This window comes from Melospiza georgiana, chromosome 15, assembly GCF_028018845.1.
Source record: "Melospiza georgiana isolate bMelGeo1 chromosome 15, bMelGeo1.pri, whole genome shotgun sequence".
In the NCBI taxonomy this organism is placed as follows: Eukaryota; Metazoa; Chordata; class Aves; order Passeriformes; family Passerellidae; genus Melospiza; species Melospiza georgiana.
The window spans coordinates 2,732,838-2,758,979 of NC_080444.1; the positions used below are offsets into that span (position 1 = coordinate 2,732,838).

General features: G+C 45.3%; 1 protein-coding gene across 1 annotated transcript in view; it reads left to right on the forward strand.

The window, feature by feature from the left end:
• Nucleotides 1-22,953, forward strand: part of NSG2 (neuronal vesicle trafficking associated 2) — a 29,673-nt gene extending 6,720 nt beyond the window's left edge. The window contains exons 3-5 of the mRNA XM_058034554.1: nucleotides 6,346-6,465; nucleotides 20,410-20,520; nucleotides 22,395-22,953. Of these exons, the coding sequence (XP_057890537.1) occupies nucleotides 6,346-6,465; nucleotides 20,410-20,520; nucleotides 22,395-22,586 (423 nt within the window). The 3' untranslated portion in view covers nucleotides 22,587-22,953. The remainder of the gene's footprint in view (nucleotides 1-6,345; nucleotides 6,466-20,409; nucleotides 20,521-22,394) is intronic.
• The last annotated feature ends 3,189 nt before the right edge of the window (nucleotides 22,954-26,142 follow it).

Below are 26,142 nucleotides of genomic sequence, written 5' to 3' on the forward strand. Positions count from 1 at the left end.
CTGGTGGTGCCAGGGCTGATTACATTTGCTGTCTTTGTCCTTTTGCAATGTTCCTTATGCCTGGAATATCCTCCTGGCACTGAGTCAGGAGAGCACTTTTTTCCTACCACCCTCTGTGAAACTCATTTCCAACACAACACCCATTAAATGAGCTGATAGGGGTAAAAAAATAGCAGAGTACTGACCCTGGCTTTCTCTGGGGACTATGGATTTGATCCAAGGCATCTTTTTCATAATTATTTTTTTTTACTTTGTTTGTTGCTTGATATTTCAGGCACTTTATGTATTCAAATAATGACTAGGATGCCATTACCTACATCCCAAATGCCAATTTTAATATCAGCCTTTGGGAAGCCTGCCTGCTGAGATGTGTCCATCCTGTAGATTTGGAAGCATAGCTGCCATTCCTGTAGGATGGGACATAGCCATAATCATTTCAGGAAGCTTTAAAGACTTGAATCTCTAAAAATCTGGGAATTTGCAACATGGGGATTGCCAGGTAATCTGAGATCTGTCCACTTTATCCATTTTCTGGCAGTAGCCAGGGCAACAGTCAGGAGGAGGTACAGGATGTGCTGCAGGGAGCTGCTCATGCCTATCAATGTTTCATCCTAAGCCTGCAAGGCCAGAGATTGTTGTAAGCCCTGGAACATGATTTTCCCATCTCTTGTCCTCTATTCTTGTAGTGCTAAGTATTTTAACTCAGCTGCTGTTGGCAATGTTGGCATCTCATTTGCTCTTTGGAGCTGGCTCTGGGTGAGGATTAGGCTGCAGAATTGTGTGTGCAGGTGGTGGATTCTGCTTGGCTTGGAGCACACAGGGGAGAACCTGCCCCGGTCCCAGCAGGTTTAGTGCCAGCTTTAGGCTGGGGACACCTTTTGCTGTCACCTGGCCCCTGCTGCACCCTGAGGTCCTGCTCAGCTGCTGGTGCTTTGTTGGGTAACAAAGGAAACCGTGACATTGGTGCCAGTGAGAAGTTGATATTTCCCCTTCTGTTTCTGCAAGAAATGGAGAAAGATGTGGAAGGGAAGGAAGCTGAGTCTCATTTTCATTTAAAAGTGAGCCTGACTAATCCGCCTGGAAACGGGTGGGGGTGTTACAACCATTTTGTGGGACTACAAAGTCCAGCTTTGAACTTGGAGGGAACCTTTCTCCTTGGTAGCAGCAACACATTTTGTTTATCACTTCTGTCAATCTGACAGCTACTCTGACTGAGAGACTCTTCATTATTAATAATCCCAGGAAGTAGTATTTTAAATTTTTATGGTTTGCGCTTTGCAGCACCTGAACCACAATATATTACATGCACCGAGGCAGTGGAGTGGGAATTACAGCAAGGCTGCATGTCCTTTTCCAAATGAATAATTTAAAGTTTTCACAATGCCAGTTATGTTAAATATTATTACTCATTTCTTCAGGGAAAACCATAGAGCTCAAATGCAAATATAAAGTGGCAATAAATGATGTTACATTTAGCCAGTTGGAGACAAAGCTCAGAATTCATATCAGTTCATTTTCTGAAACACTTACTTCATCCCTTTGCTGGAAAATCCTTTTCAAGGTTCCATGCTTAATGGGATATTTTTCAATTTGTCACATTTCACATCTACTCTGCTCTTTCCTCCTTACAGCAAATGCTTTTAATATAGCCCACTTGGTTAGGAGCTTGCTTTCTTTTCCCTTTCAGCAGCCCAAATCCCTGGATTTCCCAGCACTCTCCCACTGTTTACCTTCTCAAGGTTGTGGATGATGGATTTCCTGCTGGTGTAGGCTGACTCTCATCTGTTGTTTCTCACCTCAGCACACCTATAATTTTCCAAAGCATCACTACAGAGAGGGAGCATGGTCCTGCATCCATTAAAGCTGAGGAAAGATTTCCTATTGATCCCAGTCGTGGCACTGGCATTAAGCCTGGAATAATAAGAGCATTTAGGTTTGGAACTCAATAAATGTATTAACAAACAGCATCATTAGGAACATCTTGTGTGGAGCAGGGTGATGGATGTGGCTCGTGGTCCTGTTGAGGTTGGGTTTCACAATTTCCAGGCCATTCCCTGCAGGCTGCTCTCAGCTCTTCAGAAGTGTTTGAGGGACTGCAATGAGGAACCAGAAGATCCAAGGAAGAGAACAGAATGTCAAAACCTTTCCAGACATGGAATGTTGCTGCATCTGCTGGCCTGGGATGGCTGAGGGGAACAATTCTGCAGAGCTGCCATTTTCCATAGGTTGTCTGACTGCCTTCCCACCCCATCATCCCTTGCTAGCCCCTAATCCCAAAAATGTCACATTTATATGGAGAATCTGCTGGAGCTGCCATTCTCTCTCCTCAGTGAAGGTCTGAGAAAACAGTGCATTGTGAGCAGTGAAGCAAGCCTGGTGTGAACTCCTGACTCAGCCACCAAGTGGGACCCAGCACATCACTGAGATTCTTTTTTTGTCTTTTTTCCCTCCTCCTCCATGAGTAATGTGGGATGCTGGGGTCGTGCTGTGTGCAGAGCCCCTGAGCCATCGATGAAGAATTCCCCAGGATCCCCAAGCATCCTGCTGGAAGTGGCTGTGGGAAGGAGCCTGGAGCCAGCTCCATAGGCCAAAGCCCTTAAATGCACACTTAACTTGAAATACCCGGCTCATCCTGCTGATGTTAATAGGACTACTTGCATGCTTAAGTGCTTTGCTGAATTGGTGGTTAATTAGCTCAAATTCTAAACAAACCTGGTTAAGGAGGAAGCTGCAAGGATTGCAGTGAGAGTTTCCATAATTAGATGTGACTTTTTGCTGGTCCACAACCCTTTTTTCTCTGCTCATATTCTCACAATCTGCAAACCCCATGTAGGAAGCAACTTTGAACAGCTTTATTTTGGATGTAAGATGAAGAAAGTCCCAGGTAATTTATTGGTGTCCCCTTTGCTGCATATGCAAGAACAGCTCAGTTCCTGCAACTTGAAGGTGCTGTATCTCTGGGAAATGGTGTGAAAACTTAAAGAACAGATCACAGGAGCAAGATAATCTGCAGGGAGATTCCCTGAGCTAAATCCATCTGGAAGTTCCCCCTTAGAGCAGATCATTTCCAGCATCCCAGAGAAGGGCAGGAGATGAGATATCTTTCCAGGACCCCAATTTTCCCCTTTCTTTCCCCGATTTCAACCCAGAGCAATCCCGAAGCCAGCAGAGAGCAGCCGAGGAGAAGGCCTGGGGATGATTCGGGTGCTGTGGGCTGCGTGAAGGGCAGCAGCTCTCCCAGGAAAGCTGTGCTGGTGTGAGATGGAGGTTCCCTGTTCCACGGGAGCAGAGGGATCCGGGCTGGCTGCAGCTGCTCGGGGGCAGCGCTGAGCATCGCCCCGACTGCCGAGCCGGGAGGCTCTGATTGCTCCACCTTCAGCAGCGATTCGGGCAGGATTTCTGCAAGACTTCACTGCCAGGAATTTTATTTTGTTTTTTTTTTTTCTCTCGCTGACAAAATGGAAAAAGAAGGTGGAAAAGGAGGAGTGATGGCAGGGAATGGGGGAAGGCAAATCTTTCCCACCCAACTCAAATCTGAAGGCTGGAAAATGAAAACGGATCAAGCAAAAAAAAAAAAAAAAAATTGACTTAAATTGCAGAAAGGTTTCTTTAGAAGATTGATTATTCCTTTTCCAAATTTGCACTTTTAACTCTGCAAGAGTGGGATCCATGCTCAGGCTGATTTATTTAGCCTGTGGGGGACTGAGCAAGAAGGAGCTCTGTTCTTCTCAATGTACACCCCATGCCCTCAGCAAAATTGCATTTTTATTGTTGCTGCCATGATACTGAATGGTCCCCCCCACTGCAGGTTTTCAGTTTTCTGTTTGACCTTTGTCATTTGATTTCTGTGCTCTCCTCTAAAAAGGAGACTTCACTGCCTGCCCTTTCTGCTGCTGAGTAATTCCAGTGGGTGTCTGACAAAGACACTTGTGGAGAGCAGGTTTTTAACTCGTGCCTGCTAAAAGCCCTTTAGCAAAGGTGCTTCTTCCCTCTTCCACCAAAGCTTTTTGATGCCTTTGCAAAACACTGCCCAGGGTGGCTCTGGCTCTGTGCACACTCATTTCACTGCTGGCACAGTCAGCAAATTGTGTTTCAAGTACCTTCTGATCTGGCTGGGGCCTGAGCTTGCTTATTTATTCCCAGATGTGATAGAATGGCTGCAGGACCTGAATCTGATGCCTGCTGAAGGAAGGGCTGTGTGGGTTCATTTTCAGACTCTGCATCCCTACAGCATGATTCAAACTTTCCTGCTTATTGGAGAGATGGAACAATTAAAAAATAGCCATAACAAAATTGGTGAAGAAGAAAAACAAATTATAGCTAGAAGCAATCAAAGTTTTAATTTTATTTTTTTCTTATATTCTGCCTTTCATTAAGACCCAGGGTTACAATTTGTGGGAAAGCTCTAATATAAATTTTAAAAATTTTCTGCTGCTAAGATTTATATCAAGCAGGAAGCATGTATTTGGGAGAATTGGATATTGTCTGACAAGAGAAAGAGAGCAATTTCTGGACACAGCTGCTGGCTGATGCTCTGTAATTGACTGTCCTGGGTGTACAAAAGGCCGGGGAGCACTGAAGGCTGGCCAGCTGCACTGGGTGCATTTTCTCCTTTGCAGGGAGAAAATGAGGTCATGGCTTGTTTGGAGCTCAGGGCTGACCTGGGCCACTCTGTCCTGGCTGCAGAGGGAGCTTTGCTTTATTCTGCCCACACTGTGCTGGGCAAAGTGGGCAAAATGGGCTTTGATTCACCAGTGGGTTCAGAGCAGGGTCAGGATTCACCCCAAACCTCTCCCTGTTGGTCATTTCCCCTCCTCTGTGTTGTTACAGTTTTTCATTAATAAGGTATTAAATGGTTAACTGTTTTTTGTTACAAGGTTTTTTAAGGCTAAACTGTCTAATTAAGAAATGACATTTAAATTATTTTTTTCTTTTAGCTCAGTAACTAATTACTTGAAGTCTGCACTGCAGACTTTCTGTCTAATTACAAAATATTACTAAAACTTATGGAAAAGAAGGAAGAAGGTAAAGAACAACTTGCCTCCACCCTAAAATTTCTACCTTGTTTCATATATGTTAAAATTTATCAATTATTTTACAACAGTTTCTGACCTATTTTTAACAATTTATATGACTATATTCTAAAACTTCAAATTCTACATTTTTAACCTTGTGATATTACACATTTCTAATTAACTACACATTTGTAATTTTAGTGTTATCAATCAATTTTGGAAGTTTTTTTACAGCCTCAGGTTAAATGTAATGTTCTCTTGGGAGTCAAGAGTCTGTCAGTGCAAAAAGTTTAAATTTTTTAGTATCTAGAACTCTAACATTGTGTCATCACAAATCCTGAGCTCCCAGCTGCTCACAGAAACACATTTGTGTGGCTTTTTATCCCTTCTTCTCACCAAATATTAATATTGCAAATGCTCCTGTAATAAATACTATTGAGAGGGATTTGCTGGAGGATGTAAATATTCATCAGTCTTTAATGATTTGCATTTGAATCCAGAAAATTGGCTTATGACTCCTCAGTGCTTTTCTCTCCCTCTGATTTCCACATGCATTAAATGCAGGAGGATTAAATACCTGGGGTTCTCTTTGGTCCAAAGCAGACTTTGCTGTCTCCATTTGGAAATAAGTCCTTGATTAGCTGGGAACTCAGCCTTGTGCATCCCTTAATCTGTTCCAATCCTTCTCCACGGTTTTGTTTCTCACTGAGAGCTTTAGGATCACTCTTGTCACTCTCATCTGGAGCAGCCTCCACTCCTGGAATTTTTCATTTTTCATTTCCACCAGGCTGCAGCTCAGAAGGGAGAGCCAGGAAGTGGAAGGGTTCTCTGCACTGCTGTAAACCACCTCATTTTAGGAGATTAGTAGGACCTGGATTAATCAGACACAGATCTTAGGGGAAAAGCCAAGGTGATAATACAAGATAAATATTGATAATCTGGAGCCTGAATGAATGAGACTCCAAATGGCCTAAATTTAAATTGGCTTCAGCCAATTGTTTGGACAGAGCTTTTAATTAGTGAGGCTCTTCTTTAGGATGGGCAGTTCTTCTGCCTGTTGAGCAGGATATAAAAACTAAATACTCCTAAACAAAAGTGGGTGTCAAACATTTTGCTGTCAGCTATTTTAGGGCTCAGTGTGATAAGCTCACTGTCCTAGTTCTGTGTATCTGCTGATTTATCTGCCTCTCTTATTCCTGAGGGGGTGATGCCTTGTGTTCATTTATGGTGCTTGTGTAGGTCCAAGGGATGGTTTCTATAGAAAAGCTTTGATAACAACTCAGAAATCTCTGCTGTGGGCAGAAGCCTCAAAAGTGTTGTTATTTTCCAGGTAATTGTGAAAACAAGAACAGAATATCAGCCTGACCAGAAGAACAAAGGAAAACTCAGAGTGCCCAAAATTGCTGAATTCACAGTCAGTTTCACTGATGGGGTAACAGAAAGACTAAAGGTAAGAAATGGTTGTTCTGCTGCCTTCGGATGCAAATTCCATTCGTTTTAAAATAACTGAATCAAAGTGACAGGAAAGACATAACAAATTTAACACTTCACTCATCAGGGTCAAAGAGAGGTTTATCTGCCTGAGTGTAAAGAGTTTTTTTAGGACAGGCATGAAAATACCTTTTTAGCTACATCTCAAGTAGGAAATGCTTTTCTTTCCCAAGAAAATGATGAAAATATATTCCAGCCCAAACTGAAAATAAACCAAATTTGAATCCTTTTTCTTCTCACACACTGGTGTTTAAAAATATTTTTTTTAAGAAAAGTGAAAATTGGTTGAAACATTTTGTTCAGCCTTTTAAATTTCCTTTTGTTTCATAGCCAGTCAACCCTTTTCATATTTAAAATACTTTTTTATAATTATTATATTACTACAGATTAAAACTACAGATTAAAAAACTACTTCAAAATGCATAGGAAAAATGGTATTAGAGAAGAATCCAAGCATATCCTGTCCTGTAAGCAGTTTTGCTGCACAGGAATTGGAATTTTCTGATGGAAAATGTTTCCTTGGGAAATTTTCAACAGGCTCTACTCAAACATGGCAAGAAACTCATGAATTATTGAGTGCTGTCGGTTCCTGTTGACTGCAGCACTTTAGAATGGCTCAGTTCCTCCTAAAATTAGACTCCAAATGTGTAGCTGCCAGTTTTTCCTGCCTTTGCACTGGGAAGACCTGGTGCTTTTTCTAAACCACAGAGCATGGCAGTGGTAGAAATGGGAGCTCTGATTGCTCATTTCCAAAGTCAGAGGAAATATCAATGATTTTGAGTAGAAAACAGAGAAAGTGAGCAGTGCCCAGTGACATTCCTGCTCCTTCCAAAGCATCATTTACTCTGAAGAGTTGTGGGAATAACTGTTTATGGTTCTTGGCTGTTTTATTTTTCCATGGACATCACGATTTGGTCTAAAATTTTTTACCTGCTGTTGGTACTTACTGAATTCTTCCCTGAGCTTATTGTGTGTAGTAACTATTAACCACCAGTGGTAACTCTCTATTGTGCCAGAGTAAAGTGAATTAACCACGGTTAAATCCCAGTCTTGGCAACATTTCCAGTGTCCCACACAAACCAGAACAGGACACAATGTGCCTGAGAACCAGCAATAAATTTTGTCTCCTGAACTGATGTGTTGGCTTTAACCCACAGTAAATGGCTTTGTTGGTGTTGTAAATTCTGCTGCCTCACTGGCTATTTAACTCTCAATTCTGCAGCCCTGAGGGGTGTGAAAGGCAGAGTAAAACCAGGAAAGATCTTGTTATTTTAAAAAAAGCACTCAAGAACATCTCCTGCTTGCACACCTATAGCTCATGGATAAATCCTACTTCATCTGCTCCTTCTACTGAGTATCTTGTTTTTCCTATTCAAATTCCCAACTTGCTGTTGCATTCAAACCTTTCCTTTCATGCATTTTTCCTCTTCCCATCCTGTTTTTGGAAATGAGTTTTCTCATTTCACAGCTTCAGCTGGGAGCCCTGGCAGAGGTGGGAGCTGGGCTTCTTCCTATAGAGCCTGGCAGCATCACAGTTTCATTTTTGAGCTATTTCCTTTCCCTCAAATCCATATGATTTTCATTCTCTGCTCTTCAATGTCAACTTATTCATCTGGCAGCCTCTGCCCTAATACTGGAAAAGACTCTAAGCCTCTCCCTGCCTGCTTTTCATAAGGCTTCCATGTATCCCATTAAATTTGTAGTATTATTTCCTGACAAAATGAGCTGAGATAATAGCTAATATTTATTACCTTTTGTACTTTTTATTGCACCACATTTTTGTCTCAGTGCATATTTTTAGTGAAGTTATTAAAAACCCTGCCCTCTGGTTATAAGCTGCCCCGTTATCTGCTACTGATGAAATCATCTTACATTTGTTTTTTTGTAAGAGCAAATCACAGTAAATACTTAACTTTTATGATCTCACTTTGGCTATGTTTTTTTAAAAGCTTTACAAAAGATGATATAACTGTGATCATCATATTCTCTGTTGTCCTTTTGAGGGTGGAAAAGCCCTCCAAGACCATGGAGTCCAAGCTGTGACCAATCCTTCAGAGCTGTGACTTTGTCCCCAGCCCAGAGCACCCAGTGCCGCCTCCAGCCCTTCCTTGGACACTCCAGGGATGGGGATCCAACCCTCCCTGGGCAGTTCCAGTGCCTGAGCCCCCTTTCCATGGGGAAATTCCTGCTGTGCCCACCCTGAGCACCCTTTCCATGGGGAAATTCCTGCTGTGCCCACCCTGATCCTACCCTGACCCAACCTGAGGCCATTTCCTCCTGTCCTGGGGCTGGCTGCCTGTTAAAAGAGGCAGCAATTCTGTGGTTTTGTACTACAGAAGATCAAGATATCTGGAAAAAGTTTTGAGACCACGTGAACCTGCCAGCCAAGTCCACAGATGCCCTTTTCCCTGCCTTTGGGGTATCTTTTATTGAAGAAACTAATGAATAATTAGACAACTTTCTCACATGAACAAGCCCGAGCCAGAATTTAAGCTTATGCTTGCATATTTTTCATCCATGCAGAATAGCCCAGATCTGAGCTCTTTAATTATCATAAAGAAGAGACTGTCCCTAGGCAACAGTTCTTATTTCACACCAGCTCTTCCAGGAATCTGAGCTAGCTCCTGCCTCTTGTCACATCTCCTAATAGATGAGATTATCATTCTCTCCAGCTCAGCACACACTGTCCTGCAAGTTTGACCAATTAGGCTGATTCTTCAGCTGCATGAGTCAGCCCATACCTCCTTTATAACACTGTTTAAATAGTTGTGTGTAGATGGGTTACGAGAAAATGATGTTAAAATAACCTCATGGCTGAGCCATCTATACAAAAAATAAATTTCTTTTTTCATTTTACTCCTCCACAGTGAAGCAAAGGGAACATTTTTCTAAGCTGACAGGCAGTGATTTATAGACCTTGCCTTCTCCAGACTGTTCTTCCTTTGGAGTGGGTTCCTCCAGGAGGTTTTTGAGCTGCAGAGATCTCGTTCTGCAGCAGCTCTGTGAGCTGAGGTTTCCCAGGCTGAGGGGGAAGGGTGGCTGCTCTTTGCCTTTCATTTGCAGTGCTTGGAAGGGAGCTCCTGTTCCTGGCCTTTGCCATCCTGTGACAACACCGAGGTGCCTCAGAGAGGGTTTGTAAATGTGGCTGTGATCGCTCTGTGGGGTGACAGCTCTAACCCTCTGCCTCTGAGGGCTCCTGCTCCTTCTCACCAGTGATGCCCCATTGTGCATCTTTAAAGAACAATCTCTCATATGTGAGTAATCACTCTGCCCTTATTTCTATCAGTACTGAGAAGAGATGGAATCCCTTTTGCTTTTTAGGCAGATTCCCCACCAAATGAAGTCTTGTTACTTCTGGAGAACAGGGATTCACTGACTCCTTTTCCAACCAGCCCAGATAGCCCAGAAACCATCCAGCGTTGATTTATTTGGATAGCATCAGAAGAGGTCGGGAGTGACACCTGGAAGTGCTGGCCCCTTACTGGCTTTACACAAACTGGTCTCTTTGTTACACCATCTGAGCCCTTCCTCACCACGGCCACAGAACTATTAAATATTTTCAGGAAGGTAATGATTTATTGACTGTTAGCTGGGTGATAGTTACCTCCATAGTTATCTGACTTCTCAAATCTTCTACAATTCTTTCCTCTTCATGGATCAGTTTCTTTAAAAAGTTTATATTTTCAGAGTTGGAATAATTAAGCTCAGTACTTGTCTTTAACAGAGCAAGCTGGGAGTGGGTGTATGGGGGAGAAGTCGATATATTTAAGATGTTTTTTGCAAGCAATTTATCTACCTGGAGAAATCATCTGCCAGTATTGATGAATACTGAGAACTTCATTCTTCTTGCTGCAATTTGGCAAGATGCATTTTCAGAGTCACTGGCTGTGTCATCTGTCCCTGTTGAGTGTGCGAGGACAATTATTTCTTATCATTAGATCACCCTCTCCTCCCTCCACCCTGAAACTGCTCTGGCACACGCAGATCCAGGGACCAGTGGATGTAATGTGTGGATGCTCACACTTTTCATCAGGTCCTTAAAATGTCGTGGAACCCATTCAAGTGCTTCTGTTGTTGAAATGCTCATGGAACAATTCTTTTTCTCTGACCTAATGTGAAAGATTTAGAACAAAATGTCTTTGTCTCAAGCTGCACCCTACAAAACAATGATGCAAGAATTGTTCATGATCAAACCCAAGCCAATACCTGAAATGCTTGGCTCCTGATTAACAAAGATTTTTCTGGGCCAGGGAATAATTTCCTGTTGGTAACAGCTTTGCTAAATGGAAGATGCTCCCCTGGTGCCCTCACTGGAAGGTGGGGCAACAAATCCTCAGGGAATTCACACTTTGCTGCACACACAGAGCCCCAAATGTGCCATTCCTGCTTCTCCTTCCCAAACTTCTTATCCATGCCATGGATCCTTCAGACTCCTCCTGGCATGTTCTGCTTTCACCTCTGGGCTGTTGCTTTATGCTGACAGTTCTTCCTCTAACCTGCAAAGAAATCCCAGAGAAACTGGCTGGAGCTTTTCATTGTCCATTTATAGGTAAATAAATTCTAAACTCTCCTTTAATTGTTGAGTCCCCACGGGGCAGGAGTGACTCCTGGTGAAAGGACTCCCTCTGCTTCTCAATGCTATCAGTGCCAGCGTTGCCATGGCAGCTGCCACACCCCATCGCTTATCAGAGCTGGAGCGGCCCTGGAGGATCCCATTACCCTGCTGATGGTGCCCGGGGCTGAACGCAGGGATTCCTCCCTCTGCTGGGAATTGCTGCTGGTGCTTTCAGGATCCAGGAGAACCAGGGACAAAGCAGAGATGGAGCAGGCGCTGGGTTTTCTCTGGGACCTTGCGCTCAGAGAGGGTCAGTAGGAAGGGATTGATTTGGAGGAATATCCAACCCTTTGGGAGCTCCCGGCTGTATCCAGCAATCTCCTCTCCCTGAGGCTGCAGTGGGTGAGTTCCTGCAGGGCTTCCAGGCAGCTCTCACTGCTCCTGAGTTGTCCAGACTGTGGTGGATGATCTGAGAGTGGAGCCAAAGCTGCCTCTGTGGAGGCTGAATATTTCCAGTGCATTCAGAAGGTCACAGGGTCTCTTTTCCCTTGATGCAAAGTCTCACCTGTGTGGTTCCAGGCTCTCAAGGTGTGCAGGTGAGAAATGGTGCTCCTCATCTTCCTGCCTGAGCTCAGCAATCCTTCTTCTGAGGGTTTCTGAGGAGAGGACAGGTCACATCTGTCCCAGTGGCTCTCCCAGGCTGCAGGAGGCAGATTGATGGAGCCGCTTGTGATCATCAGCGACAAGCAGGAGCTGTGAGGATGAGCTGAGTGGGGATTTGTGGCTCAGCTGCCAGGGAACAGATCTGTCTGATCACAGCCCCAGGTACTGCTATAAACCCTGCAGGTTTGCTCTGTCTGGGTAGGAGTCTGGGGGTTTTGTAAGAACGCCCAGCTAATTCCTTAATTGCTTTGTACAGGCAAGGGCCCAAAAATGTCATGTCTGTGTCTAAAACACAGAAGAAAAATCTATTTTGATTTAACTGGAATGCTCTCTACTGGCTCAGGGACCACTTAACAAAGCAAAGGAAAAAACCCCAAATATGAGTTTTTAATAGGAAATGGACCATTCCTTACAGTGCATTCTTGTTTTAGGTTAGTTTTACACACACAGATACTCCTTTACAAAGCCAGGAAAAGCCTTGACTCTATTTATTTTTGCCATCTGTAAGCATTAACAGAATAGTCAGCTGAATAGATTTGTTCAGTCTTGGTTTGGGTTTTTTTCCATTTAATTGATTTTTGGAGAGAAGAAGAAAGTGAATTGTTCTGCAGAAAATCTCTAAAAGTGGAAGTCACAGAGAATATTCACATGCCTACATTTTTGTGGGGTACGCTTGCTGAAAGTTCATTCTTCAAACCAGAATATATTGCAGGAAAATTATTTACAGAGCAGAAACCTCAACTGACTCTTGGCTTTGGAGCAAAATGCTTGAAAATATTTCCATAAGTGACCACATGGAGATAGCCCTGGTGCTAATTCCAGGGTGTAATTGCAGTTCCCACTGGGCCTGGAGGATTTCTTACACTGCACCTCTGTCTCCAACACCACTCTGCACTTACCTCTGGCACCCCACAGGAAATCTGAGTGTTGGGCAATTTTCCTGTCAGCATTTGAGGTGAAATGAACGATATTTAATGCTGGTGTGGCCACTGTAGCAGGATGGAGGAGCAGGAAAGAATTTTCAGCTGAGTGAAACCAGAGCAAAGTTTGTTGCCTGTTGGGGAGTGCATTTGGAGTCTTGTAGCCAGGACACTGAATGCTGAAAAAAAAATAATAATCAAGGAAGTGCAAAGCTTCAGTGACACAAATTTCTCCATGCAATGTTTCACCCTCTCCAAAGCAGCACAGGCTGTGATTGAATGTTAAGCAGAGCTGAGCTGCCTCTTGTTGGTACTTGCAGATGCATTAAAGCCTGTTGGGTCGGATCCACAGCTAATGGAACTGGCCTGGTGCCTTTGGAGGCAGCATAATCACCTCGATTACTCATTTCTCTTGTTTGCTTTTAAAAGAGTAGCTCTTGTAAGTCATTTGCAGCAATAAGGCCTCATCTTTCTAATTCAAAATGGAAAGGCTTTTAATTCTTAAGTTACCCAGGGGACACTTTGCTCACCAAGTCCTCACTTTGTTCTCCTATAAAGCACCCACATAATAAGTTTTTAAGGAGAAATGGGTGTACTGAACTGTGAATGCAGAAATATTATTTCCTGCTCATGTTGGGAGACATAAATGCTGAAATACAGGTGAATTTGTTTCCCTTCTTGAAGGAACAAACTTCCAAGTGCTTGTTTTCTTCAGGCACAAGAGTTCACTGAACAGAGGTGCTGTAATTCATGCAAGCCTGACCTTTGGCAGAAGGTAATTTCACAAAGCAAATGCACCTCAGCTTTTCCCTGGAGCCAGCCTGATCCTTGGCTGTGGTGTGGTGATGGTCTTTGGGTGGTTTTGCCTCAGGAAAAGCCAAGATTTGGGGAATTTGGATGTTTGCAGCTGTGGGTGGCTCTGGCTGGGGAGTGAGCTCTGGAGCTGGGTTTGGAGGGATGTCAGGTGTCAGGAAAAGGCAGGGGCAGAGCAGGGAACACAACTGCAGTTCCAGGTGTGTTCCATGAGCTGATCCCTGAATCCACTCTTGCTCAGGGCTCCCAAAGCTTCCCCTGCACCAAATCCAGCACCAGGGAGGAGTGACAGGGACGATTTTGCATTCATGAGACTGTGCAGAGGTTGGGTCTTGGCAGGCAAAGGGCAGGCAAGGAGACAGTTTATTGATGACTTGATTTATCTTGTGTTCCCGTTAATGCATTTAAAAAGGGCCTGGGATGAACTGAGGCATCCATTGCCATGTCCCACGTGGAGGGACCAGAGGAAATGTCACAGCCAAGGCTGTGCCAGGGCAGCAGGGAAGGGCTGCACGTCAGGAAGCCTTGGAGAGGATGTTTCTGTCTGCTGCAGTCCCACTAATTGAAAAAACACCTCAAATTAGGGATCTGGAAGGAAGCCTCTTCCAGCATTGCTCCTGACATGGGCTGCCAGGTGTTCTCAGGATGTGGCTTTGGGAAGAAAAGCCCCTTTCTGAGCAATTCTTGAGTCACCCCTTGTTTAATTTGGGGGCTCTGCTCCATTTCATTTGGAGGCAACAGACACAGAATCCTTGAATGGCCTGAGCTGGGCAGGAGGGACCTGAAAGATCACCCAGTTCCAGTGGGAATGCTTCTGACAATTAAAAAAGAAAGAAAATATTCTTATAGGAGGAGGGGGAAAACACCTTTAAAAACCTGTCTGGTCTGCCAAAATGGCCATGTATTTATTTGGTGTTCCTAGAAACAACATCACCCCATCTCACTATATCTATATAATGAAGGAATTTTTTATTTCATTAAATAGCAGAAAAGAGAAACCCAACAGAGCTTTTTATTTACCTAAATGGAAATTCACTGATACTCATTGCTGAAGCAGCTTTATTTAAAATGGCATTTAGAACTTCCATAAGGAACGGGGGCTTGGAAACAGAGCCATGAATTTTCCATCCAAGGGGTTTGACTTGGCACAGGGAGATGTCACGCAGCCCACAGCTGGCACCAGACACTGTTAAAAAGATCTGAGGCTATTAGTGCCTAAACAGCCACTAGAAATTATATTACATGATGGAGACTGGCTAATATAATTGAGCCAGCTAGTTATTGTGTGCATAATTTAATTATTTGACAAATTGCTTAGAAACACGGTGTGCTCCTTCCACACTCGTGCTGCTCTCACAGCTTTAGGAGGTGCAGAGCAGAGGAATTGCTGCTGCCTATCCTGGAAAAGTGATGTTTCTTTTTAAGATTTACAGACTTGGAGAGGTTCTGTGGTGTTGTCACGGTGGGCTGGGGTGTGCAGGGATGGGCACAGCCCAGAGGACACAGCTGGGAGGGGAAGTTGGCTCAGAGACAGCCAGTGCTCTGTCAGGTGCACTCTTCCGAGGCTTTGGGGTATTTGGATCAATGAGCCTCTCTGTGAGTGTTTTGGGATTGCATTGCTGGGCTCTGTGGGCTGAAAGGAGCACATGGAATAGTGGAGCAGAGACTCACAGAATGGTTTGGCTTGGAAGGGACCTTCAAAATCATCCAGTGCCACCAGGGACACCTTCCACTGTCCCACTGCTCCCAGCCCTGTCCAGCCTGGCCTTGGGCACTGCCAGGGATCCAGGGGCAGCCACAGCTGCTCTGGGCACCTGTGCCAGGGCCTGCCCACCCTCACAATAATTTTTTTTCTCCTAATATCCAATCCAACCCTGCTCTCTGTCAGTGTGAAGCCATTCCCCCTTGTCCTGTCACTCCAGGCTCTTGTAAAGTCTCTCTCCATCTTCCTTGTAGCCTCTCCAGGTACAAAAAGGCCACAATTGTGTCACCCCAAAGCTTCTCCTGTGCAGCTGAACAACCCCAGCTCTGCCAGCTCCATCCCTCTGATCCCTGGGGCCTCTCTGGATCTCTGCAGCAGCTCCAGGTCCTGGCTGTGCTGGGCCAGGGCACAATCCCAGCCCCTTCCTGCTGCCCTGGGACCAGCCCTGGAGCTGATGGGAGAATTCCTGGCCCCCAGGATGATCCCATCCTCACCTGTTCTCATGAGAACTGGGGCCAGATTGGTTTGTGGTCATGAAATGTAAGTTAAAGGACCAAAAAATCCCACCCACCTTAAAACTTCATTAAGAAACCTCACAGCACTAAGGATTTTTTTCCTGTAGCCCTGAAAATGTAGAGACATGACCAAGGACATTTTCCTCTTACAAAGCATCTCCTAAGAAATTCTTCTTAGGAATCTGGACACCATCTGGAGTAAAGCTGTGCTGTAATAATAAAGAACAAATCCTACATCTCCTTGAGCAGTACTAAGCAAATCTGAAGACCCAATTGTGTCACTTTTTTTTGCAGTTAGCCTTTCAAAATTTCAGAGACGAAGCTGTTGCCAGAAGATCAGCAAAATCAGCAACTTATTACAAAAATATTTTTAACAGTGGGGAGTGAAATGACATTTTTGAAGGAGTGCAGTCAGATCATTTTCACTGCCAGGGTAGATCAGGGTGTCTGGGTGCTGGGCAAGGCACCAAGAGTTCTTTGGCAGAGTTTGAACAGTGGGGTGAGTTTGGGGGGTACCTCATCGTGCCTGATCCATCTCAGTGTCAACCTGGATTTGGGTGTTTGTACTTTGATTCCAGGCTGGAATACACAGAAGCCACCAGGCTAGCTGGATCCAGGAGCTCCTGGTCCTCTAGCTGTGCCTTCCATGTGATGGTATCAATCTTCCATCTCATTATCAGCTGAACAAGTTATGGCATGAAGGGGAAAAAATTGCCCTCCTGAATTTTTCATTGTCAAGCAGAAATCCTTATAATGGATTCAGGAGTGCATGGATGTGTTTGGATGCCCTTAGATGATTTTGTGATTTTTTTTTTTCTGCAAGTTAACTGGGTTGTCAGGGACTGATGGGTTTTTAGGTGTAATGGAATTGCCATAAACTACAGGAGAAGCTTTGCTGCCTCTCCAGGCACGGCTCTTAAGCTCCTCTCTGAAATAACCTTGACAGAATTTCTGCCAGTTTTGTTCATAACAAATTTTGCCTTGTTCTTTGCCTTTCTTCTTCTACAGAGAAAAATTAAAACCCAGAAAACTTCTTCAGCTGAATTGCCTATTAAAGGTCACAAAATTTCCCAATACCCAGCAACACTGAAGGTATCTTGTAGAACCAGACATGGCAGCAGCAGAAGGATCCTTTCCTGAGAAACTGGAATTTTGTGAAGAGGCTGACAAGAGTGCAGGAACAAAAATAGGCGGCAGAAGCTTCTGAGATCCCTAATTCACATTACAGCTGTAGGGAGTAGGAAAATGGTGCAGAATTTTGTAGGAATTTTTCTGTGATAAATGATTTTTATCTCTTCTCTGAGCCTGGCTGCTTTTCCTGTAGGCAGCAAGGCTTTTCTTGGTTGGCATCTTCTTGGCTCTGCTCCTGCTTTAAGTGTATAAGCAGGGAGAAAAGTGTCCAGAGTCAAACACTGATTTGCCAGAAATTTAGAAGTAAAATCGTGCCTGGTATCTAAGAAGTGCCACCCACTCTGAAAGAGGGGAAATTCAGGTTGGATATTGCAATAATTCTTGTGAGGGTGGTGATGCCCTGGCACAGGTACCCAGAGCAGCTGTGGCTGCCCCTGGATCCCTGGCAGTGCCCAAGGCCAGGCTGGGCAGGGCTGGCAGTGGAAGGGGTCCCTGCCCATGGAATGAGCTGATCTTTCAGGTCCCTTCCAAGCCAAGCCATTCCACGATGATAAATTATATGAATAAGGAATAAAACTGTAAAAACCTTGCAATGGAAAGAAGCTGTTAAATAAATGCCCTGCTGTTTGGATGTGCCATTGTTCTCTGGTTGCCTTTTAAATAAGGCTTTGTACTGGAGTGAGAGAGGGAAAAAGGGAATTTTTGATGAAAAAGGAGATCCTGGGCAGCTGATAAATCAAAGAGAGCAGGGAGGATGCATCCATGGGCTGCATGAAAGCCAGGTTAGCTGGAACACCACTGCAATTAGGCATCCTCTGCCTGGCACAAAACCTGCTGGCACCTGATCTCCTGCTGCCTGATGAGGATGGAGCCTTTTATTCATCTGTGCTTGTGTGAAAATGCAAAAAATGTTCTTTATCTGTGGGAAAAGGGAGAGCCACCCCAAGTGTGCTGCTGTTGATGGGAGCTTGATCCTTCATGGATGTTAAGGGCCTCTCCCACATTTTTTGAGGGATGAGGGGAGTGTTTTGATGTGGTGATGATGTTCTCTGCTCCCTCTTAAAGGAACATTTGGGAATTATGTGAGATTTTGAGGAGAGGGCAGGCAAATCCCCCCCTTCTTTCACCCACTCGAGCAGTCACATGTGACAGATTCATGCCTGCAGCACTTCTAGGTTTTATCTGCTCACTAAATTTTATTTCCCCTCTGTGAGTGTTTATATTGCTTAGAGACTGCCAAGGTTCATGTTAATCATAAAAAAAAAAAAAAAAAAAGTGGAGGTTTATTAGGTATTGCAGCTCTGTGATTCTTTGGTGTTTGAATGTTAATGAAGCTTTGTGTGCTCTGGAATAGTTGGAGAGCTGGATCTTAGCTCTGGCATGCCAGGAATATCTGGGGGTGGATTTCTCTTCCCTTTCCTTTGGGTTTTAACATCTTACATGACATTTCATCTGGAGCAATTTTCCACCATTTATCAGCAGGTGTAATATTGTCACAGCAATTCTGTGAGTGCAGGAAAGGCAGGAGGGTGAAAATGGGCTCAGTTGCAGCCTGCAGGGCCGTGATCAACTGGGTGTCAGCACTTGGCCAGAACAGAGGGGAATTTGTTATTTTTAGGGACTCAGTGGGAGGACAGGAGGAAAGAACCCCTCAAATTGCAGTTCTAATGGTTATTTCCATAGGCTGTGCATGCACGTGGGATTTAGCAGAGGAGCCATGAAGAAGCATTAATTCTCACTGCAGACAGCTCAGTTCTTTCTGCTTCTGGAGGCTGAGTTTCAAGCAACATTTCTTTTCTCATTTTACATTTAATTTGGGGCACAGTAGCCAGACTGGAGAGCTGAGCATTTCTTATTTCTGAATTTCTAGCCAGGGCTGCCCCTCAGCGTTGGCTTTGGTAGAACAAGAGGAACATCTTGCTCTAGTGCCTTCAAATTGACCTCAAAGGACATTTGTGCCATTGTCATTGTGGCTTAGTACCTACACTGGAATTAGAGGGAATTCCAGGCCCATCAGGCTCCCCTTTAAATGGGGAGGAGGTGGTGGATCTCTGTTCTACAGGGGAAATGTTCCTCCACACTGACCTCTCATCAGGATTGTGGTGTGGGGAGGGATCTGTTTTTCCCAGGTCTCCTGTTGGAAAAAGTAGAGTAGATTTAATCCAGGAAATCTCTCTTTTTTACCATTCCAAAGGGACTTAATTGTTTCTTTTTTTTCCCATGTGTAATACAGCTTCTTTTGGGGACACAGGTCATGTCAAATTCCATTTGCATCTGTCTTGAATCCAGCTGAGCCTTTCTCACCATGAAAAGGGACAAAGGGACAGATTCCCCCGGGCTGGGAGCCCAAGGGCTGCCATGAAGCTGCTCTGAAATATTTCTGTTCACCCCTCTGAGGGGGCTCTGAGAGGAGGTGGATGCCAAATTTTCTTGGTTGGATTGGTGCAATTCATACAACTGCACCCCTTTAGTGCCAGATCCCTCTGCAGCCCTCCAGGACTCCCTAACAGTGTTCTCCTAGCTCCAGCATTAAATTCTGCTCCCTCTGTTGCTGCCTTTGGCTGAACTGACCCATTTTGCAGCAGACGAGGCCCCAAGGAGAGGTTAATCCAAGCAGGAACATTAAAAGGCAGCTCTGGGCTTCAGTGAACTCTTTGTCCTTGGCAAAGCCTCTTAGCCCCAGTCTCACCTTTTTACCTTTTATTCTAAAATATTCTGATCAAACAATGAATTCAGGAATCTCTCCTGCTAGATAAGGCTCCACAGCTCTCTCTTGCCTGGGTTTTGGATGTGATGGGTTTTTGTGGAATTGTGGGACCAAGAAAGATTTGGGAAAGGGAAGGATGGGAGTGTTTGACAGCTTCTGGCTCAGTCCTTGAGGAACAGACAGCTCAGAAAAATCAGTGATCAGGACATGGAGTAGGGATGGAAAACTTGCTGTTGGATGAACTATTTAGGAGGGACCTGGAGAGAAGGGAGCTCCAGCAGACAGGGTGACCTGCTGGGCAATGAGGAGAGGGGCAATATTTGAGCCCCAAAGAGGGAATTGTGTCTGGTACCTCCAGCACCAGCACCTGCTCTTGGACTTGCTGTGGGGTTTTGTCAGCAGTCAGGATATTTTCCTTGTGCAGAGGAGGATCTCCTTTCTCCTGCAGGGCACAATTTATCCTGGTGGAGTTTCCCATGAGGCACAAAGGGATGTGAGCTGCAGAGACCTCATTGCTCCTCCCTGCTCACTGCTCTGCTCCCAGGAAAGAGGGATCTGCCCACAGGGCACTTCATCCACCACATCACACCTGGAATGGGAATTCTGGCTGCTGCAGGGTCCTGCTGGGTCAGAGAGCACCAAATACTACGGCAAAATCTCTAAATTTGCAAGGGGTTAAACGCAGGAATGTTGAAGGTCTGTGGGGGGGATGGGAATGCTGTGGGAATCCAGGATATTGGATCCAGCATTCAGTCAATTACCATGCTTAGTTAAGTACTGCACGGTGGAGTGAAGGCTGCAGTCTGTTAGAATGTCTGTTCCTATAAGTCATTTAATTATGAGGCTGCTCATATGCCATTTTAACATATGTACAGTAACATTATCCCTCTTTTCTAGGTCACCATTCTCATAAGCCTGGCTCTTGCATTCCTTGCCTGCATAGTGTTCCTTGTGGTGTACAAAGCCTTCACTTACGACCACAGTTGCCCAGATGGATTTGTTTATAAGGTAAGGAACTTCAGAAGGATGGATGGCCTGAGCTAATGACAGGCTCTAATTGCCTGCATGGTTACAGCCCAGGCTGCTTTTTTTTTTTTTTTTTTTTTTTGTATTTTGACCAGGCCAAACAGAACATTTGGCAGGAATGTGTTGAAATGGAAAAAGTGTTCTGGGAAATGTGGACATGCATCTGCCTCCATCAGCTACTGTTACAGTGTAATTGTTGGGATTAGAATTTGGTGAACACTACAGACAGATGTTCAGCAACAATCCCTCATATTTGTGAATGGATTTATTGCAGCTGGGATCCTGCATTTGCTTCCCACACTCCCAAGTAGCTGATGTTTGCTGGCATACATTGTAATGCAAAGCAAACTGCTGCAGTGCTGACACTCTGTCCTTTGTCCAAGAAATCCAAATTTGCCCAAGTAGTTCACTTCTAGGTGCTCTTGAGCCTTTATTGAGAGCAAATCCATGTAACAATTGCTAAAACCCAGTGATTTTGTATTGAATATTCACAGAACTGTTTGCCTGGTCTGCTGAGATAAAAAAATACATTTTGCAAAATAATTCACTGACTTCTCACTGGGAATAAACTCATAAATTCACAGGAGTCTTGACCACACTGGGGATAATATGTGAGCTGGAAAATCAAGTAAGAAGTTGGTGTATTAATAATTGTGAATTATTCTCTTAGGTTATATAAAAAGGGAGAATTGGGATTGTTCAGACTGGAAAAGGCTTTGGGGTGACCTCATTGTGGCCTCCAGCACCTGAAGGAGCTACAAGAAAGATGGAGAGGGACTCTTTACAAGGGGGGACAAGGAGGAATGGCTTCAAAGTGACAGAGAAGGTTTAGTTGGATATTGGGAAGAAATCGTTCTTGGAGAGGGTGGCAGGCCCTGGCACAGGTGCCCAGAGCAGCTGTGGCTGCCCCTGGATCCCTGGCAGTGCCCAAGGCCAGGCTGGACAGGGCTTGGAGCAGCCTGGGACAGTGGAAGGTGTCCCTGCCATGGCAGAGGCTTGGAATGAAATGAGCTTTGAGTTCCATTCATATTTCAGAATTTCAGAATCAAACCCAAACCTGAACCTGTGAAAAGAGCTGCCCCGTTGGGCTGTGCCTCCTGCCATCCCCAGCCAGGTGCTCACCCCACAGCTCAGGGTGACACTCTCTAACACAGAGCAGCTTTTGCTGCCTCTGCCTGTCTGGGGGTGAATTCTGGCCTGGGACCCGCAGGTGAGCAGAGCTGCCCAGCCCAGTGTGCCCAGTTTGGTCCCTCCCTCATTCCCAGCCCGGATCTCTGAGATTGCTGCCATCTGTTGCCAACAACAACAGGTTTGGAATGCCAGGCCCTGAGGGTGCTCTGCAGGGCACTGCAGCAGTGTGGGTGCAAACAGGACCCTGAGAGCATCCCTGGTGCCACCCCTGGTGCCATTTGTCGGTGAGGGGAGACTCTGACACTCAATATGAGTAATAAGCAAGTTCTGTTTATTGTAGAGAGCATCAGACACCTATACAGCAAATAATAAGCTCATGAATATTCTGTAAGCCAAGCAATCTATTGGTTAAACTATACCATCAACTCTTCCTCATTCCTTTGGGCCTACATCCCCTATTTCCCACGTCTCTCTGTCTACTTGTTATCCTACCCAGCTAGGCCCAAGGACACGCTGTCTTGCAGGTGCAGGACTTGGAATCAGCCACGGCCTTGTACTTTTCCAGTCTCTAGTCAGCTAAATTCCCAACCATCACTGGTGCCATCAGTCCATCACTGGTGCCATCACCGGTACCATCACTGGTGCCATCACCAGTACCATCACAGGTGCCATCCCTGGTGCCATCACAGTGCCATCCCCGTGTTTCTCTCTGCTCTCCCCCCCAGCACAAGCGCTGCATCCCCGCCTCGCTGGACGCCTACTACTCGGCGCAGGACTCCAACTCGCGGGGCCGGTTCTACACCGTCATCAGCCACTACAGCATGGCCAAGCAGACCAGCTCCCGGGCCGTGTCCCCCTGGCTGCCCTCGGGCTCCGCCAGCCACGACAACAAGGCTGCCAAGACAGAGGGGCACTAAAGGCGACGAGCTGGAGCGGGAGGGCGGGGGGACAGCACCTGAGCGGGGTGTTGGAGGGATCCGAGCCAGGGCAGGAGCAGCTTCGTGGGTATTTTTTCTTTTTTTGTGCGTTGTTCTCGTTGATTTGTAACCGAGTCGAGCTCTTGTACAAAGGCATGTTTGATGTTGACTGTACCTTAACGATGTAAAAATATTTTTAAATCATTGCTTAACTATTTGTTAGAAAAATAAATTAAAAAACAAAAAAAGCAAGTTAGGTAAACAGCCAGAGAGGATAAAAGCAGCAAAGAGAATGCCACCAAGTTTTGTCAGTGCTGGAAAGAGGCTCCACATGCAGTGAAGGAAGAGCTGGAATCCTTTCAGGAGGGGTAGAGAGAACCTGGTACAAAGACATTGTGGTGCTGTTTCATTTGCCAAAGGGGAGATATTTTGAATCTAGTGTCAGTGTTCATTCATTGATAGAGAAATACAAGCATCCCTTCCTTCCCCAGACATGCTCACGTGCAAACACAAACCCTGCACAGTGCCCCAAGGAAATCCAGAAAGTTCCTGGTGTTCCTAATGAGCCACCAGAGTGCTGCTGGTCCTGGCCAGGCTCTGAGGCTGAAATCCAGGCTGCTGATGGACATGGAGCAGGATGGGAGCAGGCAGAGGCTGCTGAAGTGAAATCTTGAATGAACTTTTGAGCACAGGACTCAGAGTCAGGAGTTCAGGACTCTGCTTCTGGCATTGATTCCCTGCATGAGCTTTGGCAATTTCCATCGGGCTTCATCCTTGGGGACCTCTCTCCTGAGGGTCACCCCAACTCAAAGAAATGCCATTATGATCACAAGAGCATCTCAAAGGTTCTGATAGTATTGAGCCTCTAATTTTCAGCCCCTGATTTTCCCATGAAATGGGATGCTCCTGCTTCCCTCCTTCAGCTTCAGCTCCTTCAGCATTTCCTGGCATTCCAGGTCACTAGAGAGAGGTAAAAATCAAATCTCTGTGTCCAAACTCAGAGCAGACCCCAAGTTTAATCCAGTCCTTCCCAGAGTAACACATCCTCTCCCCACAAATGGCACTTGAGATCAGTGCAGGCTGGTGGGATTTAAAAAACCCCCAAGGATTCTCTTTTCTCAGAGCTGCAAGAGCAGAGTGCACAGGCAGGGCAAGGCTCACCTTGTCTCAGCTGCTTTTTCAGATGTTTGGCTAGACTGGGATGGAAATTAGGAACTGCCCCCTTCTTCCCTCGCATTGGGCAGTTGTGTCCTCCATGCCAGAGACCCTGGGCAGTGTGTGAGGGCAGAACTCCTCAGTCCTGCAGGCATCATGATAAAAAACTGTATAGTGTAGCTAAAACTGTAGTGCCAAGCACCATTGTCTGACTCCCTCTCCTCCCTTCCCTTTCCACCTGTAAATTCATTTCTCACTCAAAATGTACAAACCACCCCCTCCACCCACAACCCCAACTCCAGCAAAACCGCTGAACAGTTTATAATTTTGTGGTGTATTTTTTGTCAGTAGGTAGCAGAGACTGAAGTATTTTTTGGTGTAATTCTTGAACTTTTCTGACGGGATTAAAATAAAGTTCGATGTGACTGAGAGTGGCTCCGTGGGTTTCCTTGCAGGTGGTGTGTGGGATCTGTGTGGTACAGGCTGCACCTTGCACCAGCCCCAAGGTGACTCTGCCTTTCAGGAGGCATTTCCAGAGATTCCCATTTCCCCTTTTAATGCCTGGATTTTATTCCCTATGTTCTCACCCATTTCTAGTAGGAAAATAGTAATTAAATTTCAGCCCATCTACTGCTTTACAGTGGAGCTCCCTTCCATTTTAATGGGAATTCCTTCCCCTTTTAAAACCAATGGCTTCCAGGAGCTTTTCCTGGCAGCAATGTCTCCTTTCCATCTTTTCCTGCTGCAGGCATTCCTTGGAATGGGGGGTTAAAGGAAACCCAGCTGGCAACCCAAGGGCCACAGCTGAACTTGGGGAAAGTTGAGCTCTGTACCCAAACTCCTCGGCTTGATTTGTAACAAACCCACAGCTGTATTCATCTCACACGCTTCAGCAAGCAGATTGTGTTGCCTCAAATCCTTGGGCTCTTTGAAATGGAATGATAGCCTGGCATTAAATTGACTCATTCCCTAAAGGCTAAAGAACATTTTGTAAAACCTTCGGATAGCTTTCCTTCAAAAAAAAAAAAAAAAAAAGTGTATTCAGAGTTGTGAAATTGAGCTACCACGGGAGAGAAACCACTCTGGTGTTAGAGGTCAGCACTGAGGACTTGTGAAATATATTGAAAGGATCCAGTGCTGTGCAGGATTGAGTCAGGGGATAATTTAACCATGCAATTCCATTGCCAGTCTCCCAGTAATGCTCTGTGTGTTTACTTGAGTCAGAAAAACCCGGGAATCAAATCACTTGAATTAAAAGGGTTCTAGCTATTACTAGATAAGTGAGTCAGTGGGGATAACCATTCCTATTTAATAAGGGAAAGATCAAAATCTGTGTAGAGCAGAATAAAAAAAAACAACCAAGAAAGACTCAGGGGGAAAGTAAAAGAAACCAAACTCCTGCTGCAAGTGCCACCACTGTGAATATTGTTATTCCAGCTCCTGTGCAAGCTGCAGCTCAGCTTCCAAGATTCAGCCACGTATTTTAATCACAGGAACAGCGAGAAAATTGGAATTGTAGTGCATCATCTTATTATTTCAGTCTTTAAAAGCCTCCTTCAAGGCTGATAGTGAGTGCTCAGCTCTGATTAAGGAGCGTGTTGGTGACAGCCCGGGCTCATCAGGGCTGTGGGCTCTCTGAGCAGCCTTGAGGGGCTCTGGAGAGCAATGTTCTGAGCTGTGCCTGGGTGGGGGCTCAGCCTCAGCCCTGGCTCATCTGAGGAATGAGAGCCTGTGATGGTGTTCACAGGGGTCTGAGGATGAGGGAAGAGATGAGAATGTTGACTCCATGTTTCAGAAGGCTTGATTTATTATTTTATTATATATATTATAATAAAACTATACTAAACGACTAGAAGAAAGGATTTCATCAGAAGGCTGGCTAAGAATAGAAAAAGAAAGAATGATAACAAAGGTTTGTGGCTCAAACTCTGTCCAAGCCAGCTGACTGTGATTGGCCATTAATTACAAACAACCACATGAGACCAACCACAGATGCACCTGTTGCATTCCACAGCAGCAGATAATCAATGTTTGCATTTTGTCCCTGAGGTCTCTCAGCTTCTCAGGAGAAAAATCCTAAGGAAAGGATTTTCCATAAAAGGTGTCTGTGACAAGAGCCCTCCCTGTGCCTCTCTGTGCTGGCCAAGGCCACCAGCCCCAGCTTCCCACCCCGTGCCTGCCCCTGCTGCAGCAGGGATCTCTTTGGGTGATTTTCTCCCTTATGGCAGAGTTTGAACTGCCCCCAGAATTCCCCTGCTGCCCTGGGAGAGCCGTCAGTGCTGCAGGGCGGGTGCTGGGCTGTGTCTGCCACCCGGAGCAGTGGGAAGGGTGCAAGGAGAACTGGCAGCACAGGGCTGAGCTCAGCTGGCCGGACCAGGCACCCTGGGCAGGCAGAAACCCT